Genomic DNA, 23724 nt, shown 5'->3' on the forward strand with positions numbered 1-23724 from the left:
TTTCAGGAATCTGAGTGTTGCTGCCCAACTATCCCAGAATGGATTCTCCACAGTCCCTAATTCGCATCATGGCTCCCACATCAAGGTCCAGGATGAATCTCATAGACAGAGTGTGGGTTACAGACCCATGTCCAGGTGTCAAAGAATCTAGGAAAGCAAATAGCTGGCCTCTTCAGATTTTGAGTTAAGAGGTAGCCTCTGTTCCCCAGTAAATCGTTTAACCTGGGAAATACCCTAAACATAGAAAGACAGTTCTATATTAGCTATGGTAACACAAAGTGGCTTAATGAACAATCTCAAATCTGTTTCTTAGAAGAGTAAAGTTTATTTCTCACTCATATTAACAGTCTAAGTTAGATATTACTATACACAGAGACACAGATTCTGCTCCAAGCAGGTATTCAGAAGCCAAAAGCTGGTAAGGCGATTGCTTTCTTCAACACTTGGCTTCCGAGGTCACCCAGGACACTGACAGGCAGCTGCTAGAGAACAGGATGGAATGTGGGGAAGGCGCATCCAAGTCATAACAGTTTGGGGCTTGAAATGACACCTATTACTTTCACTCATATTCTACTAGGTCTGAGAATTGTAGTCCCTGGCTGGAAGGTCATTTCTTTTTTTTCTTTTTTTTAATATGTCTTTACTGATTTCAGAGAGAGGAAAGGAAAGGGAGAGAGAGACATAGAAGCATCAATGATGAGAGAGTCGTTGATTGGCTGCCTCCTGCACGCCTGACCTCGACTGGGGATCGAGCCCGCAACCCGGGCATGTGCACTGACCGGTAATCGAACCCCGATCGCCTGGATCCGAGGTCGATGCTCAACTGCTGAGCCACACCTGGCCGGGCTGGAAGGTCATTTCTAAAAAAACAAAGCTTCACAATGGAATGAAGAGGGCAGAATTGTGGTGGACAGCTAGCAGCCTCTGCCCAGATACAGATGAACAATTAGAAAATGAGTAATAGCCACTATTATCCAATTTACTGTTTTCAGCGGTGTCGTCAAGTAAACCACCTTCAGTACGAGAGGGAGAAGAATGGGCTAAATTTAGTACCCAGTAAATATAAAAAAGATGTTGGACTTAAGAATTATTTCAAGATAAATCTCAGGATTAGGATTACTTGTGCAAGAAACTCACTATAGAAAATGAGAAGTAAACTAAGTGACGTTGTTGATGTTGTTTGTGTTACCAAAGAAACCACAGGCCTAGTCTGCAGAAATCTTGTAATTGTTGTAAACCCTAAAGCAATTTTGGGCTCTAGACCTGCACCCAAAACAAAGTGCTATGACAGCTGTTTGTCCCTAAGCATATCCTTCAGATGAGTCAGAAAGGGTTATAGGCAAGAGAGCTAACATGACCAGGAGTGGTACCATGGACTAAGAAACTGGCTTCATGCAAAGAACAGGAGGTCTTTATTTCTTGCCTGATGGATTGTAACAAATACCATGAAACAGTGATTGCTCTGTAATTCCTCCTCTTTTTTTTACAAATGCCAGTTTTTATTGGGGTCATCCAAAGACAACACCACTGTATAGTAGTTATCTGGGCAGCATTGGGAATAGTACAGAGGAAGTACTAGGTGGATATTTTAAAACAGTATCAAGTTACTAAAACTATTTATTATAGATTGCAGATTTTTAAAATAATAGATTATTATAAGATGTGCTTAGATTTTAATCATTTAAAAGTATATTCCTCTGACTAGGGCTTGGAGCATCATACTGTTTGCCTATTCTACTCAATCCCGATGATGCAAGCAGATGTTACCCAGTCAGTAAAGCTTCTGGAATCTAAAAACTGACTTCACGTGGTTACTCCAGAAATCCCATGGAGAATACCAGCATAGGGAGGAGGGTGGGATGGCAAAGGTGTATAATCAGACACCTAGATAATTATACTTCTATGTTTCCTGCAGCTTCCATCTGCTCCTGGCCCCTTGTTTCATTTTATTTATAAACTGAATTCTAGGAAGTTCTACTGTGATACTTGTTTACAGCTCTAGTACCTATGCTCTTTATTTACTTATTCAGCAAAATTTAACAAATAGTTATTATTCACTATGCAGCATAGTGAATTCACTGTGTTAGGTGACATGGGGCACACATATACACTAGTAGCCATCCATACCTACAGTTGCTTACTTACATTGCAATGATTTAAAAAGAAATACACAAAACAAATTCTGAAAGAAGATAAAATTTGATAGCCATTGTTATAGAAAAAACAAAGTTCCCAGAGAGAACAAAGAAAGATTGCTTTATGGAAGCCTTCAGGTGGGAAGTGTGTTTGTATTCTATTTTGATTGATGGATAAGAATCACATGGCCAGAGAAGGGGCTCTAGGAACAAAGCATATAGAGACATGAAGCGAAAAGTCAGGTTGTAGGAAACAAAATGAAATTAAAATTAAATAAAGGGCATAAAGAAATGTAGGGGTACATTATGAAGATTGAACTGTGCAGGAAAAGATAAAACTGGAGGTGAAAATTGGGTCAGAGTGGAAGAGAGCCAGATAACATCAAGAGAACAATGTCAGATTGTATACATTTACTGGAGAAATGATCATCTAAGTTGTTCCAGATCACATTTGAGTAAATGTTTTTTATTCCTTTTTGCATTGCATTTAAATGTGTTTTGTCATTTTTTTTCTGTCTCACCCACCATGAGCTCCTCCAGAGTCAAATTCTCTCTTACTGGTATTAGAATCCTCAGGACGTGTCAGTTACTTCAGAAACAAGGGTTTCACCTTGTTCTTCCCTCCACTGAGGTCAGACTTGACTATACTGACTTAATTAATCACACGAGTGTCGGATTTTAATTTTGTTTCTCAGCAATGGGACTCAGTGTTCAGATGATATCATTGCACTGGCCTGAGAGGACCTTTGCTGTCTCAACTGCAATATATCCAGAACACTTCTCTCATGTCCAGATAAAGAAGTGGCAGAAACTCATATACAGATAGACAATATCATGGCCAAGGAGAGATCGCCACAATAAAAGAACGTATTACAAAGTGATTTGCTGCTAATTCTGCAGATGCTAGATAATCCACATAAAACATTTTCATTCCACATAAAGGATTACTTGTCTGTCAGCAGGAGTAGCAAACAACAAGGACACGTTGTGTGGTTAAGTGGAATATCAGTGAAGTAAATGGTACACAAAGACTTAATCATTTAGATGGTTAATATGCAGTTATTATCTGTGGCTCAGAAATAAGCTTACTTCACAGAACATTCTATTTAAAGAATATTCTATGAAGTAAAAGACGCAGGTAAGTAATTTCTCATAAGTGCTACACAGAGAAAAATGTTAACTCTGAGAGAGAAAGATTCTTATTTTTATAAGCAAATAAATGCAATTGGATGATTATAATGATATATTCATAAAAACAAAATATGATTCTGTAGGAAAAGTTTCCAGTTTTTTGTAAGTCTATAAATCTTAGATAATGGTGATAATAATATTTTCCTTAAAACTTTTATGTTTGGTGTACCTGAGAGAAGTGCTTAAAAGTTTTTTGAATTTTTTACAAAAATTTTAAATTTTTAATAAAATATACTGCACATGAAATGAATTGCATTAGCAAAGATGGTTCTAATATCTAAAAATGGACAACATGCTCGGCCAGGCGTGGCTCAGCGGTTGAGCATCAACCTAGGATCCAGGAGATCGCGGTTCAATTCCCGGGCAGAGCACATGCCCGGGTTGCAGGCTCGATCCCCAGTTGGGGGCATGCAGGAGGCAGCCGATCAATGACTCATCACTGATGTTTCTCTCTCTCTCTCTCCTTTCCTCTCTCTGAAATCAATGAAGATTGATTGATCTTCAGTGGTACCTCGGTTTTCGAACGTTTCAGAACTTGAATGGTCTTCCGGAACAGATTACATTAAAAAACCGAGGTACCATATTTAAAAAAAATAAAATAAAAATGGACAACATAAGGTATAGAAATTTAGCAATATATAAAGGAAAAAGGAACAGGAGATATATCTTTTAGAAGTTAAAAAGAGCTAAAGCTTTCTAACAATACTTATTCACATATTTTACGTACAGTGTTATCCACCATCAAATTTCAAGCCATTCCACTTTCATGTTAGCATCCTATTTAACTACTCTCACCTGTCAGCAATAAAATAAATCATTTAATCGATTTAAGCTTGAGCAGATCCACAGCTGATTGAAAAGGGAAAAACCATTACAACCCTTAGAAGTGGAAAATAAGAGATTTGAGTAAGAGACAAAGTTACACAAAAGGCAACAAAAATAAGGCTACAGAATCACCTCCATAAATCTGGATCACTGGAGAACTTCAAAATAATATACTATTTTTTATTTGTAGAAGATGTGGGGCCAGACAACATTACTGCAGACCAGCACAGAGCAACGCCAAGGATGTAATTCAGAATATAAGCCCTGTGCCTGGATGTAAATAGAACTACCTGCACCCCCCTGTCCACACCTCACACTTCACTGCCCTAAATCACACTCATCACTTCATTCCACAAGTAAAAATACTTCTGATCTTTTATTTCTGTAAACATTCTGATAACCACTCAAGCTAAAAGTTATAGTTAACTTATACCCTTGGTCTGTCACTAAATTCTTTTATTTATTCTTATTTTATTTCTCATTTTATCTTTTTTATTGATATAATTCAGATACAAGATTGTAGAAGTTTAAGGCACACAATGTATTAAAAGGATACACTTACATGAGGGCTGACTGAAGTAAGTCCGACAGAGAAAGACAAATAGAGTGTGATCTCACTTATGTGTGGAATGTAAAGAAGCCTAACTCAGAAACAGAGGGTAGAATGGCGGTTCCCTGGGGATGGGCAGTGGGGGGAATGGGAAGAGGTCAAAGGGTACCAATGTCCAATTTGAAGGTGAATAAGTTCTGGGGATCTAGTTCAGCATGGTGATTACAGTTCTCACCACACAAAAAATATATATATTTGTAATTATGTGAGGTAATGCAAGTGTTAGCCAATACTACAATTGTAACATTTTTTAATACATAATTGTATCAATTTATTTTCATAAGGTTTCTAATGCCATTGTTTGTTTTTTATATCCAAGAATACTTCTTTTAAATTCCTATTTGGTCTCTCATTTAGATCTTTAAAGTTCTACATCTGACCATCCTAAGAGTATACACTTTGGGCAAGGCTTTCTAAGTGTTTCTCCTTCCAGTCAGTGTAAACACTGATTTAACCACAGTATTTCACTGTCCAAAATGTTTGTGATATTTTCCAGACACACTATTCTGACATTCAAGGCCACAGAATCTGCCATTAATAAATCTTTTGCTTCAATATTGCTCTTCTTCTGTAACAAACGCTTGGACTAGCTAAGCTCACTAGACTCTAACGGTATTTGTTCGTGTCCGTTTTTTACTTTGCCCCTTTTTTCCCTCTAAAAAGGTTTTACCTGTTTTCTTCATTGACTTGATTTAATCCATTAATTCATAACCTTACCCATAACTCTAGTCTATAATTACCTTATCTTTTTCAAAACTCCTATAGCAATACATTGCTACAGTCCAATTTATTTGGCATTTGACCATTTTAATGATATTATAATCTAAGTATCAAATGTATAAATTTGACTGCCTAAATAGGTTGAAATTTCCTACAGATCAGAAACAACTTGTTTTAAAACACAGACTTGCAGTGAGTAACCACAGCAGGCATGGTTTTAGTCCCCCAGCATCTCTTCTCCCTTTCTTAGTACAGCCCCTGCTTTTTAACTGTGTACATGGTCACCTTGAAAGTAACTGTGACCATGAAACCACTACATTCTGGCCAATGTCACATAAGAGGAAAGACTTCAGTGACTCCCAGGAAGTGCCCTTAAAAAGGGAAGAAATGCAGTACTTTGTTGCTTAAGAAAGAGCACAAATAACAGTGATGGACTCTGAGGCAGAGGATGACAGACATATGACAGGAGTGTGGATCCCTCATTTGTAAAACTTCCCTATCAGCTTTGATCTACATAACTGATATTCTTTGACTTGAGTGAGAAGCAAATTTCCATAGTGTTAAAACTGGCAATTGTTTTGGATTTTCTGTAATTGTTAGCTAATACTAGTCCTAATTGACACACTGGACTTTAATAATTATTAGCATAAAAACTAATAATCACTTCCATTTAAAGTTTGTTTATACAATGACCAACAAATCTAACTAAACACAGTTAGTTAAACCTTGTATCCACTCACAAATATCAAAGTGAAAAAACAAAACATTAGGGACTTTTTTAAAGATAACTGCTCACTGAAAACAGTACTTCTCTAAATACCAAAAATATTGAGGCTCCTTTGCCATCCCATTTTCTTCAAATTGGCTAGAGATATATCAAATACTCCCTTCATAAATAACCAAAAAATAATTCTTTGGACTACCTTGTCATCTACTCTTAGATATTTAAATATATATTTGTTAAACAACTCAAGAATAATTGGCTGTCTGTATGGGAAAAAAAAAAGTGAATCCCAGTTTGTACACATGTTCTTTTCCATTTTATTCTAGCAAAACTCTAGCATATATAACAAGGAAATATCTCCTAGAAGTATATTTAACAGTAACTCAACATATATTAGGTCCCTTTATGTAACCTCATTTTTTTTAAATGAACAAATGAGGGAGGGCAGAGAAAGAACAAAAGATTAATAAGATATTAAGAAAATGTCACATGAAGATGAAGCTGTTTTTTAGTTTGTTTTTTCCTTTTTTTGTAAATGCAACTAATTAACTAAAAAGAATGTATGGTCTACAATGGCATTTCAATGAGTCACTAATCCCTAATTTACAATCCCAATTACTGCAGTAATTGGAACAATTTCAGGAGACACCACTAGGTGAAATGAGTAGTTTGGACCTACAGCTTTTATAATGGGTAAAATTCACAAAGTTGATCACTCTTGAAAGAAGTTTTAATAGTTTAAAGCTAATTTATGTAAATCAATTAAGAGTTTCTAAAGGAAAACACTCATAAAATAAAGCAATTTTCCAGTCAGCACATATCCAATGACGACGTCATTAGACATGGGCTCTAGCGTCAGCTCCGCCACGAAGCGAGCTGTATGGCTGGGGCAAGCCACCGTAGTAACCCTACGAAACCCACTGTGGGCCTAGCAACGCTAAAGGCACAGAAGGCCAAGTAGATAATGTCAGTGTCTGCCCTGGAAACCTTCTTCGATTCTCCCAAGTTACTGGTGAAGAAACAGGTTCGGAGATGCAACAGGACAGCCAGAGCACACCACCGTGCTGATGGCAGTTCAGTGCAAGAACTCTTGCCCCAGCATAATGTGTCTTTTATCATCACACAGCTACCTACCTTCTCACTCGGAGAAGAGAAAGAGAAGAAGAAAGGGCTGGGAGGGGGAGGGGAAAGATAAAAAAAGGAAGAGGGGAGAAAGAAAAAAGACATGCAGAAACCACGTTTCCAGCTTATTTCCATGCACATCAACCAAACAAGAAAACCAGCAACTCATTGATGTTCAGTTCAAGGACAGATGCTACAGTTCAAATCCCCACTAATGGCCAAGCAAACTGCTGTCCAGAATCAGCTCTGCAGAACTGCCTTTGTATCATGTCAGCTCTTGAGATCTCCTCACTTAGAGTCCATAGTGTTTCCTTGTAGTTTAAATAATCTGATAAATGGAAATCATGAGTGGCTAACCATCACCGACTTTCCCGTACATGTAGACAATTTGCTAAGAAGCACAATGAATTCTTTTTCTTAAAAATCCCACAGTTTAACCATTAGTATCCTCGTTTTGCAGCTGAAGTCTGGATTTTCCGAAGGTTACCACCGCATCGAGTGAGGAAGTGGGATTACACCCTGGCTGTCGGGCACATATTTGCTTAACCTACTGATGCCATGTAGCCCTGCTCCAAGGGGCATCTTAGCCTTGAACAAGAATATTCTTTAGACTCTATTGTGAGTTAGACTATTCTAGTTTCTGCAAAACACTTTATTTTCAATAATTGTGGCCAAAAACATTTTTAAAGGTAGTTTACAGAATTAAAAGAAAATTATACAATTCTACATTTGAATTAATATAGGAAATAGATTATGTCAACAATTCTGTGATGTAATGGGGGGTGGTGATTTTCCCATATTAACAAATGTAGAAACACAGAGCCTGAGAGATAGGGTTTGACAGATTTAACAAAAAGAAATACAGGGCAGCCAATTCAGTTTAAATTTTAATAAAAAACAAATACATTTTAGTGAAACCAAATATTGCATACTGATACTAAAAAATAATGTTTTTTATATAAAATTCAAATTTAATTGACCTCACTTTATCTGGCAACCCAGCAGAGAAGTGACTTAACTAAGGCCATAAGCTAACATCTGTATCTTCTCACCAACTCTGTATGTAGTGTTACTGATAGATATTACTGCTTAATGATCTGTTTAGAACTCCTTCCACATTTCCATTTCATCTTCTTTGTCAACTGATTGGAACCTCAATTACTTTTAATTTCTCACATGAAGAGAAAAATGAATTTAGGCAAAATTATTCTAGTTGATATTCACTCTTGTAAAAATACCTATTGTTTTGTGTTTTCAAAATAATTTTCATTATAGTATCTGATTGATCACAAAAACCTTTAGGGGATAAACGGAATACTTAGGGTTCATAATTTTCAGATTTGATGATAAAGGCTCATAAAATTTAGGAGGCCCAGCCAGTTTCTCACAGCCAGTAGGGAGATCCTCACCTGAGGCCTAAGTCTTATAATGTGAAAATCCAATTAAGTAAAAGTAACATATCCTATTTTATTAATACTTAAGATAATTAACAATAGTTAAAGGCTATTTTTGACCTTGGCTTTCACAGATAGTAATCACAGATAAGCCACTCCATATTACTTTGGCCTGTAAGGCTAAAACCAAAGAGGAAAATACGGTTTACTGAAAAAATTTTTAAATCCCTGCATTTAAAAGTCTTTAAACTTGAAAAAAAAGTGTTAAAAGTGTTGAAAACATGAATTAGCACAAACAGAAATATGATGTTCTGCTTTTAAATTATTCTTAGTATCCTTGCTAAAAAGATTTAGTTTATATCATTCCCATAAAGAGCAACTCATTCAGCCTTAAAAAAGAAGGAAATCCTGCCATGGATGAACCTGGAAGACATTACACTAAATGAAATAAACCAGAGCCAGAAGAACAAATTTTACATGATATCATTTAGAAAGTGGAATGGCTGTCGCCAGGGGCTAGGGAGAGTGTGAAAGAGGGTCAAAGGGTACAAAGTTTCTCTTGTACAAGATAAGTCCTAGAGGTCTTCTGTATAGTGTAGTGCCTGTAGATAACAATACTGTATTGTACACTCAAAAAATTGCTAATAGGGAATATATGTCATGTTAAGTGTTCTCACCACAAAAAATATAATAATAAATAAAAGGATGGGAGACAACATTTGGAGATGATGAACAGGTTTATGGCACCAATTACAGTGATAGCATCACAGTTGTATAAGTTGTATATGTTATGCACAGCTTTTTGTAAGTCAAAAATAATAAAAGATAAAATAAAAATAACAACAGATTCACTAAAATTGAAATTGACTATATTGCATAGCAGTCAAGAAAGCCATTTTAAATAACCTCTTCTAAAAGGTAAATGAATTCAGCCTATGAGTCATTCAGTGAATCAATTTGTCTGCCTATCCATTGCTCAAATCCAGGTATTTCAGGAGAGCAGAAGGTTGCTTCCACAGCTAATCTTCTGGAGGGACCTCTCAGATTCAGCAAAATTAAACATTTAAAGATATTTTCTAAAACAGAGTGGACAAAATGCCAACACATTTGAAAATATGTGAATAGGGTTTTAAAAAGCCAAAGCCATCGTCCTCAATTAGCATTTAAAATGAAAAAACTGAAGATGTTTAAAGAGTAAGTTTAAAAGCTAAATGCTACTTATAAAAAGAGCCATCTCTGAAAAGTGTTTATAATACAACCTATCTTTACTTCCAAATATTGACCCCAATGTGTTCTCTCCCCCTTATTTCGCAATCTTCCCTTTACTCCCCTCCCTATTTCTCTTACAATCTTGATTTGTCCCTCTTTTTTCTTAGCATCATCATCAATTTCCCTTTGGTACAGAGTTATTGGCAAACAAAGCTAGATATTACCCAATTTCTATTTCACCCCAAATCCACTGTTGGGATTTTTTATTGTAACCAATCCTATTTGTTAAACATGTTTAGAAAAAGTCAAGTCTCAGGAAGAATTCTCCTCTATAGTGTTTAAAGTCAAGTTACTTAAGTATCCCATAACTCAGGCCATGTCTTTGAGAAAGAAAATGCATTTGTGTTTGTCAGCTTGTTCTTAAAGCTAGAGAAACAGACATTTCACTAAAAGTGCTTTCAATAGGTTCTCAGGATTTACTAGTGATTAACTTTCATTTTGTTATGGATTTATTTCTCCAAACCTCCTTATAAGAAATTATAGAGGGCATCACGAAAGGGTTTATTCATTTTAATTTATAAAATATAGTCATCTTCATCGAATATGTATCATTGCTGAGATGCTCTCAAAATTAATCCAACCTCACACATAAGAAAGCCTTACTTTCATTGAAATTTCATGTTATTTCCTGTCCTACTCATTTTAACAAATCCTTACTTGTTGATTGAAGAAAAGCATCAACTTTTTATATAGAAACACAAATTTAAAACCTGGAGAGAAATATTTCAATTGGTTTCTGAAAATTCTATTCAATTCTGAATGTGACTCACAACGTGGTCCATGATGGGCAGTTAGATCTTTAGCTCAGAATTGTTTTAGGATTCAGGATAACCTCCTGCTTCAGGTACACAGATACCTGCTCCCGGTCTCACAGCAACCTGACCCCAGGTGCCTACACTTCAGCTACTTCTTGGGTGTCTGGTTGCTAAGTGATTTTGGTATAGAGTCATGTAAGGGGAAATAGGCTTTCCTTCTTTCAGTGTAGAAGGTAAGAGAGTGTTCTCAAGAAACATTAAGTCTGGAACTTATGATTTTATCTGGTACCTATTGAATCACTAAGCACTTACCTGGATAGTATCGGGCCAGGCCTGTGGCACTGCCAAACACCTGCCACAACAATGAAGGATCTTCATCTCGATTTTTTTTGAAAACTTCATCTAAGGCACTTGTCCAGTTGAGTTCATTTAACACAATTGTTGCTAACAAAAAAAATGGAAAAATAAATTAATGCAAATTTATAATTAATTGAATATATCTCCACTGATTTGCAAAATAACATTATAAATTTTCATTGCTTTACCTATAAAAGTACTCTAATCTAGTAGCTATCAAAATGTTTAGACATGGAATTATTTCTTCAAACAAATTTTTATAGGAGGGTGGCCTTTTTAACATTTTAGGCTGGGTAATTCTTTTTGTGGGAGCTTCCTATGCTTTGTTGAATACTCAGCAGCATCTCTGCCCTCTGCCTACTAGATGCCAGTACTATCCCCTTGTATGACAAGCAAAACTGTCTAAGGACAGCATCAGATAACCCCTGGAGGGCAAACTGCTCCTTGCTGAGAATTACAGCTCCTGGCTGTAATACATAAAACAAATGACAGCAGAGCTCTCCAGGCTGAAAAGAGAAATCTACAGGACACCTCAGGGCCCAGTTTGATGACCCCCTCCCTCAACTATTGAGGATTCTTTGTGATATACTAACATAACCTGGCCTGTTACTTGAGTTAAAAACACACACAATATGTTTGTTATTGATCATAATTTACTAATTGTGTTTACACAACAACAAAGAATTCATTTTGAACCCCCCAACATTATTCAGAGGCTTGACAATATCAGTGTTAGAAACATGAAGTAGCTCATACTTTATTACTACCATTAGGCACAGTAGTTCTTTTTTTCTAGTTAGCTAAATTAATAATTAGAGTATGGTGCTAATAAGGATCAGGTCACTGATGCTGATACCTACTTATAACTGCTCACTGAAACATACACCATTCATTACAATGAAAGAGAAGCATTCTAATGTGGGATATAACAGGGGTTAAAACAGTACATAATTTGTAATTATGGCATTCTGTAATTACAGCATCCTATGCCTAACATACTAAATATTTTACTAGCTTAGAATATAATTTCCCCTTCACACAAAAAGATGACAAATAATCTCATACTTTTTTTTTTTTTTAAATGTGTACCATACCCCCAGCAGATTAGCACATTGGGCCTCTCCGTGCTTGAGAATCTATGACCAAGCCTAAACAGTGGAAATTAGCTTGGGATAAGGACTGGAAATACTTTTTAATTTCTATTCTTTTTGGTGACCACAGCAAATAAAGGAAGCAAATGCAATCAGGTTAAACCATGCACAAGATATTTTAAAGGTAAAAGAAAAAAGAGCTTCTATTAAAAAATATGTATAGCATATGTGCATATATATTAAAGTTAATAATTTACCAAAAAAATGAAAACAGGGTATTGTAAAATTGTTCTGGGACTAGCATCCTAATGCATTTCTCATTATTGAAAACGAACAAGATTTCCATCTTTATAGATGTGATTACTTCCAGAAAGATCAGTGTGTGTGTGAATATTCATGAGCTGGGTCAGATTCATTGTGCATCTGAGATACCAGTGATTTCATATGCAAAAGCATGATCCAATGAACACTAAGTGACCAGTTATATAAAAATTTATATTCACATAGATAACCTGAACTGATACTTACTATTCATGAATATTTATAGTATATACAAAACATCACAGAAAAAGAGGGACAGAGTACTTTTCTTTAAACATTCATAAGTTTAACAGTAATATTCCACTGAACAAATAATCATGTTTATTTATTATCCAGGTAGACTTCATTAATCTCCAATCTATTCTATCTTTATTCACGTTAAAAAACTGATATCTAATTATTTTTAATAAAGTTTCATTTGTTTTCAAGGCTGCTATTTTTTTTCTTAAGTTTTATTTGATAACTTAACAACTACTAAAGATTAGGCTCTGATATACTGTGAGTAAGGATACAAATACTTCCATTTGTCTGTGGATATTTATAAAGGCTTTTGAGTGTAATCTTTATTCTATTAGTCACAATCTTTATTTGAATGTCTGGAGCAAGAAATCAAAATTCAAAGTTGGTCATGGGAGTGTAAAATGAGTTCAGTTTCTTTAAAGGAGAGCTTGGTTGCAGTTGTCTTTCAAAAATAAACATAGTCTAACAATTTCAGGCAATTTATACTATGTAGAGCATATGGATCTCCAGCCCTTAACCAGAGAATTTTTGAACAAGTCATTCATTTAACCATAGCATTCAAATTTCCTAAAACACCAAAACTACAAAGTAAAATATATTGCTGCACTAGGAAATTTTTTTCTCAAGCTATGTTGAAAGCAACTATAAATTTAAAATAAAATATATAAAGCATCAAAGTAAACAAACAAGTATGAATATATTTTAGATGCTTTTTCATTATTTGGCTATATTTTTCTGGTCTACATTATAAATTACACTTGACTAATAAACATATTGTTTTAGTATCCTGAAAGGTGCAAATTTTTATCTTCTTAAACTTGTAAAATTAAGTACTATCTTAATTCAGAATTACAAGGTGGACGACATTTCTTTATTTCTATGCTATTAGCATAACTCAGGATAAACAATACTAAAATAAGTGGGTAATCTGCAGATGACAGAATAATAAAGCTAATGAATAATACTGGCCATGCTAAAATGAATTCATGTTATTTCCTGAATATAATTTCTTCCCTTGCTACTTTCATTATATTTACATACATAAAGTCATTCATTCATTCATTCTCTCTTTCTCTCTCTCTCTCTGTCACCTAAAATCTTAAGTAGAGTTTATTTAGGAAGATGTTTTTAATCAACTATTCTGGCTATAACTGGGTAATAGGCAGGTGCATTCAAAAAGTTAAAAGTTATTATTAGGAGATATTTTGTTTTATATTATAAAGAGTTTATATGGTTAAGCTACTGGTGCATTTCTTTCGCCTCAATATTTTTAGAGTCCCCTATTTTTCTTACACCATTGTACTTAAAATTAAAGGTATAAAACATGATCCTTTCATGACGGAAAAAATAAAACAAGACCAAATTCCTTGGAAAATTATTTTCAGTCAATATTACTTTGGATTTTGAAACTGTATTGTTCATTCATATAAAGACTTGAAACTCAAAAAATAATTGTGGCACTCTGACTCAATAAAGTTCAACAGATTATAAGTAAGTTCCCATCTGTCAATGTTTAGTAAAAACACTTTTAAAGTACAGTTAATTTTCTTTAAGTCAAGATCTTTATTTGAACATCGAGAGCAAGAAATCAAAACTCAAAAGATTTTATTTAATTGTGAAAACACTGATATAAATTAGTAGCCCAATAACATCTCATAAAAGAACTCCAGAATAAAATCATTCTAAAAGAACTTGAAATATTTCTTGGCCACAAATAAAGCTTTACCTTTTATTTGGAAAGAATTACTTAAGAATATAGATAATAGTTCTGACTGGTTTTCTATAAATTGTTTAGCAGCATTTAAAATAATTATATTTTATATGTTTTATAAATTATGTATTGTACATGTATTGCATTTTTCATATATTGTGTACTATACAGTGCTGGGTAAAAGGTTTTCAGTTGTTCATGTGGAAAATAATACAAAAAATAACAAATAATAATACAAAAATAAACTCTCCTTCCTGTACTCACAACTGTAAACCTACTTTTGCCCACCCCTATATTCACTCATGCCCTCCTTTCCCCACCCCCTACCCGCAAACAGTAATGTTCTACCTTCACACAAACTTCTAATTCTTTCTAGTGGGGGATGTTCTGTGCATTGTAGGACGCTTAGGCCATCCCTGGCCTCTACCCACCAGATGTTAATAGCCTCCTGCCAGTCATGAAAATAAAAAATGTCTCTAGACATTGCTGAATGACCCCAGGGAGGAATATTTCTCTCAATTGAGACATACTGTGTTACAAAGCATTGGCATTTTTCTGTTGTTTTAGATTTAAAATTTTAAATATTTAGAGCTCATCATATAATGAAAATTTAGAAATAAATAGCTCACATACAGTAAGAATTTTGGAACCTGAAACACACTTGAGTGCTGTCTCTAAGCTGTAACTGTGATTTTTGGCAAACTGTGTGCTCTTTCTAAGCTTTATTTTTGTCATCTAAAAAAGGAGATAATATTAGTGTCTCACTCAAAGTGTTATTCTAAAAGTTAAATGAGATGACACATAAGATATGGTTAACATACCTGCAGCACACAGTTAGTGCTTAATAAATATTATTGACCTTATTTGTCGTTACCAGTGGCAGTAGCTTAAAAAATATATACTAATTTTATCACAATGCAAGGCTTTGATAAAAGAATGGTATGATTAAATAGGAATAGTATAGTAAACATTCTGGCTAGTTCTGTTTTAATTATTTAACTGTATCATATTTACCATTTTAAAAAATCCACAGTTTTTAGCATCTAGATCCTTATACAGCTTCAATATCTACAGGTCTTATCAGAGACTTGTCAAACATATTTTATGTTTTATAAAATATATTTTTGATACAGATGAACCCAAGCTATTTATATTTTAAGCAAATCATAAAAAATGTGTTTCCCTTTTTTTCCTACATATATTTGCTTCATCTGAAAGCTGTAGCTGACATTATAAATGACCATAAGGTTTTGAAACAGTCACATCACACCTTCAGTGCCCAACGGGCCCTGAGCCTGAATAAATCGACAAAATGTATTCAAACTTAAAATGTATCAACAGTGCATCACTTTAGGGGTTGAAGTTTACAGAAGGAAACTGCATTCAGAACTTATCAAAAATTCCGTATTCCACGTCATAAACAAGATATAGACATGCCGTGTGTTTTAGAAGAATTAGCAGCAAATGTAAGGTGCTTCTTTTATGCTGCTACAAATTAGATTTTCCTTTCTTCCCTTAAGAAGCCAGATTGTACAACAGAATGAATACTCTAAAAGAGAGAATCATCGAGCACCAAGGCCATGTTTTTGAAACTAAGTATAAGAAGAATAGAGACGTATGCTTGGCGTTCCGAGTCAATTATCAGCCGAATCCTGTTGTACCATTCAGAGTGGAGGCCCAAAGTCAAGGTTTGCCTTCTCAGCATTCATTGGTTTTAATAGGCTTAGCCTTGGACATCTATAAAAGACTTCTTTTGCAAAATCTAATTTTCTAACGAAGATAAAGATCTTCATTTCTTTAAAATTGGCAGAAAATGAGGACTAATTTTGCTCTTAAAGTAGCCATAAGGCACTTAGCTTAAGTTCATTAGTTACTGGCAGTAGGTTTAAGGCTAAATCGGCATTGACCAGTTACTCTTCTACAGTGAAAAAAATATGGCCAGAATGTTTACTATACTATTTCTATTTAATCATACCATTCTTTTATCAAAGCCTTGCATTGTGATAAAATTAGTATATATTTTTTAAGCTACTGCCACTGGTAACGACAAATAAGGTCAGTAATATTTATTAAGCACTAACTGTGTGCTGCAGATATGTTAATCACATCTTATGTGCCATCTCATTTAACTTTTAGAATAACACTTTGAGTGAGACACTAATATTATCTCCTTTTTTAGATGACAAAAATAAAGCTTAGAAAGAGCACACAGTTTGCCAAAAATCACAGTTACAGCTTAGAGACAGCACGCAAGTGTGTTCCAGGTTCCAAAATTCTTACTGTATGTGAGCTATTTATTTCTAAATTTTCATTATATGATGAGCTCTAAATATTTAAAATTTTAAATCTAAAACAACAGAAAAATGCCAATGCTTTGTAACACAATGTATCTCAATTGAGAGAAATATTTCTCCCCTGGGGACATTCAGCAACGTCTAGAGACATTTTTTATTTTCATGACTAGCAGGAGGCTATTAACATCTGGTGGGCAGAGGCCAGGGATGGCCTAAGCGTCCTACAATGCACAGAACATCCCCCACCAGAAAGAATTACCAAAATGTCAACAGTTTAGCAACCTGGTTACTACAACTATAAACACAAGACAATGGCCCTGGCCAGTGTGGCTCAGTTGGTTAGAGCGTCGTCCTGTACACTAAAAGGTCACGGGTTTGATTTCTGGTCAGGAAACATAATCAAGGTTGTGGGTTCAATCCATGGTCAGGGTGTACACAGGAGGCAAGTGATCAATGTTCTTCTCTCACAGCTATATTTCTCTCTCTCCCCTCCCTTCCTCTCTCTCTAAAACCAATAAAAACATATCCTTGGGTGAGGTTTTCAAGTTTTTAAAAAAACACTCAAAAAAATCAGAAGACAATGAATTCACTTTGTAACAATCAATATTTTCAATGAATATTGTCAACAAAGACCCACAACAAAAATTCTTCAAAGTGAGAGTTGATATAATTTTTTAAACATTATTTCATGAGTTTAAATTATCTCAATATTTAAGGTGACATTTTTTACACCCTTTGGGTTGAGCAGATTTTCATTTTAGTCCAATGTTCTCATACCTAAAAAAGTAAGGATTAAAAGCTACTTTTTAGTGCCATTAAATGTCATCCCTTCCCACTACCTGCTTTTAGACATTCACAGATTTTTAGCGTTTTGCTTTGATGTTGCTGTTATTTTTAATGAGTCAACACTTACTGTGTAATTCTAAACTAAATTTATTTTATCTCTATAGCAAATGTTCATTTTATCCCATAGCATATAAGGTAGTCATTAAAAGAGTTGCATTTGAGAGATAAGCTGAGCCAGATGTCACTAGTTTTATTTATCAACCCTAATCTCTAAAAGGAAAAATTTTAATAAGAAGAAACCCACTGATCCAATTAAGTGCACCAACAAAAATAATCCTCTTTAAGGACTGGACAGTGTGCATCAATATTAAAATGAATGAATCTTTTCAATGGATTTGGCTAAGGGAATCTCATCTAATCCCAGTGTAATTGAAAGATTAATAAAATACAGAGAGAAGAGAAGACCAAATCTAATCTCTCTAATCGTGTCTCAGGTACCAGACTGCACCTCCCACTGAGATGGGAAACAGAAGGGTCCAAGGCATATGTAGACCCTGATGACAAGATAAGCCTTATTCGTACAGTTAATTTGGTACAAATATTAAAAGGCCCTTGTCCTTGTCAACTCTCTAACTCCCATATGACTGAGATTTCTGGTCTTGCCCCTTATGTCTTTCATCGCCCATAGACAGGGCATGTGGCTAATACCCAGGACACAGCTGCTCTGCTTTAATGAAATCTGCAAATTGTGAAGCACATAGAAGGAGCACAAAAGAAATCCACTTTATTATTAAAGGAAATAAGAATAATGCAAGAGGAACAGAAGACCCTGGGATACAATGTCATGTTTAGTAATTGAAGGATTTTAAATGTCACTTTCAGTAAAATGATCATTGTAAGAATTCTCTTGGAGGGGCTGTAGTGATTTTGCACAGGAATAACAAGACTAGAAGGTAAGGTAAAAACTGTTTTTATCCTTCAAGCATTCTAAGTTTTTCTGTTTCTAACATTATTTTGAAAAGAAAACACAATTAGTGACTTTGGTAGCCAAGAGTCTCTATCACTGGCACAACAGGCTACTTGAAACAAATCATTTTACCTCTTGCGCTTCTGTTGTTCTTTCATCTAAAAAATGAACCTGAATAGACTAAGGATCCTAGATAGCCTTCAGGGCTAGTATGAGTGTCAAATAAGATTATGTATAAAAAGGAATCAGTGAACATGGTTCTATTATGGTCCTTCCCTTAGCTGGAGTGGAAAACTGTAACAGGGACATGTCCTTTAGATGTCTTCCACAGACAACAGCTTCGTTTTTACATTTCTATATATTATTTTAGTCTCGCCAGTTACTTTCTTTTATTTGAACAGTTAACATATCTCACCATTTATTTTGTAATAAAGCCACTTTCCTTATGTTCACTCCCCCCAATTAAAAGCTCTCGTATGATAAGATGCTCTTCATTGAAACCATATAGGTAAAACATAATTTTAAATTTGGGAACATTGCATAATTTATAAATATAAACCAGAATCTTTAAAGTAATTACCTGAAGAAGACATTCAATTTTTCCCATTTATACAAAGCCATTTTTATCATAAATTTGGCTATTTGTAATTAAAATGTTAACTGTTAAATACCTATGTTTATGTATTAGATTAGGTTACATGCACTGAGAATACTGTCACTGAGTAACTGCGCGATACGTGTTGCCTGCCCTTATCGTTATTTTTTTTTTTTTTTACTTCTCACCCAAGGATATGTTTTACTGATTTTTAAAAGGGGGGGAGGGGCGGAGAGAGAAAAAAACATCTACATATCGCCTCGCATACATGCCCTGACCTGGGATCAAACCCAAAACCTAGGTATGTGCCCTGATGGGGAATGGGACAGGCAACCTTTCAGTGCATGGGAGGATGTTCCAACCAGCTGAGCCACACCAGCCAGGGCTTATTTACCTCTTAATATTCAGCATTTAAAATATTTTAACAATATATATCTCGATGGAAGAATTTGGATTGAGCTGCTAAAATGCTAGGATGAATGATTAAAACCTAGCGTTCTCTCCACTCCTCAAGGAACCTTTGCTTTTACCGCAGCCCTAAGTTAATGTCCACAACATTGCTTAACCTTCCTTGCTGTAAATCTCATGAAGAAAAATGTATGTTAACCTTTCCAAAATTATTGACATTGTTATAAGAGAATGCAAGCTAAAATTAAAAAAATATATATCTGTAATGATAGCCCTTAATGTACTGTATAAGCTCGGTGAGCAGATGAAATTTCAGTGCTCCCTGAAATCAAACCCCACTGGTGAATGCTGCCATGATAGAACAGACAACTAAAATTCTGGTAGAAAAAATTAAATTGTATAAGGTCTAATATACATACCAGACACAACACACACAGAATCACACACAGTTCTGTGAAAGCAGAGAGGGAACTCCGGGTGAGAATTACAGACCAAATGAGATGTGGGATCTCTCTTGTCTTTGCTCTGAGACTCCCTAACAGCACAGGGCATTTAGTGTCACCATGTAAAGCTGGGCTGCTGAATTCAAAGGAAGGATCAGAAAGTATTGGAGCTGACTAATGAGATATGGCTGAAGAAGGATAACAAGGCTCCTGGGGTCCGGGGTGATACTATCAATAAGGCACACACTGCTTGCTACTTAAGGGTTTGTGTCAACCAGTTTTAGAATAGAGTTGCCTGGTGATTTAAAGATGCAAAGGTCAGATGCATTGAAACCCAGTACATAGTAGTTGGCTGTAATCAAGAAGAGCAATCGCTTGGTTTAAACACCATTCACTGCTTCAGAGTGAAACAAAACACAATAAATTGTAGAAATCAAATGATAGATTGTTACTTCCAGAGCCATGTTACCTAACACATACTATTGCCCAGTTTTTAGGAAGTCCTTTAAAGCAATAAATATTTCTAAAACCCTTTCTTTGAAGTATCTCCCAATATGTATGCTAATCAACTGATTTCTATCCTACACTAATTTAACAAATATTTACCAAGCTCCTCTTTTGTATCTGGCACTGTTCTAAGCTCTTCAGTAGAAGTTGGCCTACTTTTTCTTAATGGGCCAGATAAGAAATATTGTAGTTGTATGGTCTACATGGTCTCTGTCACAACTACTCATTTTGCAGACGTCAGACAAAAGCAGCCATAGGCAACACATAAACAAATGGACATGTTTGTGTCCCAATAAAACTTTATTTACAAAAATGTGGTAGGACAGTAAACCATAGTTTGCCAACTTCTTCTCTAGGGCTATAAGTCCATCAAGACAGACTGGCCTAACATCCTAGTGGAAGAGATACACAATAAATAAATTAATAAATAAGAACATATCAGCATCATAGGTGCTCTTTAAATAATTAAAACTGGGAATGCCACAAACATTGGCTAGGTGATTACTTCAGATGGGGCCTTCAGGAATGTTCTCGCTTAATTAATATATATTAAGCTGAGACCTGAAAGACAAAGAACTCACCATGGAAAGACTGATATCATGCATTCTATTAAGATAATAGACAACCAATGACACTGATAAATAAAATGCATAGCTATCAACAGAATGACTTTGTGATATTTTAAGGATAGAATCTCACGTGGTTTTCCTACAATAGCAAAATAAGCAAAGAGATACATACAGCACAAAGGAATATTGTGACAGATTAAAAATGGTTTTGGAATTTTTACTATAATTGTTGGAATCCTAGTAAGGTAAAGGTCCAATTCCAGCACTGTATTTAATCATTCAAAAAAAAATGAATAATCCTTGACTAGATCTTGAAACTAAAATAAAAATAAATTGTGATTACTCTTCTCAAGTTTTTCTAAGTCAAATACAGAAGACAGATAAATCAAATATTGCTTTTGTATCATGACCCTATCAACTGTACCTGCCTATCAAAAGCTAAGTAAATGTTTTGAGGGCCAACAGAAGGGTGGTCACAGAAGACTTCCTGGACTAGGTGACACACGCAGTGTTAAAAAAGTGGGCTCGGTGGCTGATTCAGTGCGTAATCTGTGCAGGGCACAGAGACAGTGACAACAAATAGGCAGAAGACATGCCAGGAGCTCATTGTTAAAAACAGTGAATGAAGGGGAACGAATGTAGGACAACGGCAACAATGATAAGATAAAGACACACTGTTATGATAATCCAGAAGTAGAAAATACAAATTGATTTTATTCCAAGAATTACAGAGAGCCATATAAGTGAAAGTTGGAAATAATCATATTTGCACTTGAGAATTCACTTGGAAGCCAATGTGAAAAAAGATTGAATGTGGATTGAAAGCAAGCCAGATGCGAGTGGGGAAGGTAAAACAGAAAGCCTGTATGGTCAGGCTGGTGAGGAATAATCATGGTCTAAACTGAAAAGGCAGTGGTGGCCTCAGGAAGTGAAAGTAGGTACAAAAGACACTGAGAAATAATCTACAGACCACAGTGACAGACGGTGAGAAAGTGAAAAGGGAAACCGTGGTTTTCTGACTTGCACCTGGATACTACTATTAAGAGAGATAGGAACGTTGGAGGAGGGGTGTATATGGGGACAATGATGATGAATTCAATTTTGAACACAATGTGAGGTACCTGTGAGATATCTGTTAAACAGGATTACTTAAAAGGCAATAAAAGCAATGAATCTGCAGCTGAGCCAGGATGTCTGTGAGGAAGAATCAGATTTGGGAGTCACTGTTTCAGTGACAGTTGGGACTGTCTGGCTTGCATGAAGTCAGCAGTTACTGACACCATAAGCTCTAGGGATCTTTAAGCATTAAAGAAGTTTTACTTTTCAGAGAGAGATTGCCAAAAGGAACAAATGAGGACCTACGGCTTCATAAACCACATCGTTTCCATAAAAAGCAATTGGTGCATAGTATACTTTAATATCTAATGTTTTCATTTAATGAAAATAGCAAAATGTACTTTTCAAATATGATTTTCATATCTGCATTAAAATAAAAGTACTGAATACAAATTCCATGTATCTATGTATGGCTCACAGTCCATCAAGAAGAGAGAATATGAAAAGGTATAAAAACCAATAAAAATCCATTATCTTCTAATGCATTTTTTAAAATTTTGTATTTTTAAAATAGCTATTGACTTAAATCAAGCACCCAGGGATACAATGCCTGCCTCTCTTGTATGTAGAGCACATTAATGCTTGCTGAGTACTTGCAGATAAGCAATTTCCCTTCTGCCTCCCTGAGAATGATGGGGTAATCTATTGTGCCTTTATACTTACAGAGAGCCTCTAGAGAGGGAGGCTCGATGATTACATGGTCTTATAAGACCATAAAGTTCTACCACAGGACTCATATATGTGTTATAAAGACACTTCAAACTGCCGAACACTCTCTCCTTACCAGCCTTGTGCGGCTCTCTTCTGCAATTCACTTGCACCTTTGACTTTTGGAAATGATTTAAACCTACATCAAAAGCTCTGAATGCTCCAATGCCAACCAGCCTCATTTATCAGAAGGCAAGAGTGACAAGATTTAATTACTTAGAAACATATGAGGTTTTTCTTCCTAAAAAGGAAACTTCAACCAACCTTTCAGTAAAATTTAATATCTGAAGGTAACATACAGATCAGTAATTCTTAAATTTTTTATTTCATAAAACAAAATTAGGCACATGTAAGAATAAAGGCAATTTAATTTTAAACACATAGTTACCATTCTCTGGTACAAACAAGGTTTATTGAAATAAACATCACCATTCTTCCCAAAGTGTATTTTCTTTGATATTAATCTTATTCAAGTTTTTAAAAGAAGTCTTTACTTTCTTGTCACTTTATATTCCGAATCAAACTGATGAAAGCCAGAATCTTTGACATTATTTGTCAGTTTATCTGGCCCTCCAAATAAATCTGTAGCAAAGTCTTTTCATTTCTTTGGTTCAATTGAAATTCTTTTATAAATATCCTACTAAAGTATCAATAGCTCATTTTCTTGTCCTTGCACTGATATTAGTAAATGTGACATCTCCAATATTTTTTGTGTAAAACCAAAAGCATGCACATTTTATTAACATTTTGAGGGAAAAATTTACAAATTACATATTCTTAAACAAAGTAGCATTACCTTCTTTGCCAAGAAGGTAGGGAGGGGTGTATACAAAACACAATGGGCACCAGATCATATTATTCCTTCC

General features: G+C 35.1%; 1 protein-coding gene across 4 annotated transcripts in view; it reads right to left on the reverse strand.

The window, feature by feature from the left end:
• Nucleotides 1–23724, reverse strand: part of CACNA2D1 (calcium voltage-gated channel auxiliary subunit alpha2delta 1) — a 453232-nt gene that overhangs the window by 112412 nt on the left and 317096 nt on the right. For all 4 annotated transcript variants that reach the window (XM_081147533.1, XM_081147532.1, XM_081147531.1 and 1 more), the window contains exon 7: nucleotides 11058–11189. In XM_081147533.1, the coding sequence (XP_081003659.1) occupies nucleotides 11058–11189 (132 nt within the window). The remainder of the gene's footprint in view (nucleotides 1–11057; nucleotides 11190–23724) is intronic.

This window comes from Miniopterus schreibersii (genome assembly GCF_964146895.1).
Source record: "Miniopterus schreibersii genome assembly, chromosome: 9".
Classification (NCBI taxonomy): Eukaryota; Metazoa; Chordata; class Mammalia; order Chiroptera; family Miniopteridae; genus Miniopterus; species Miniopterus schreibersii.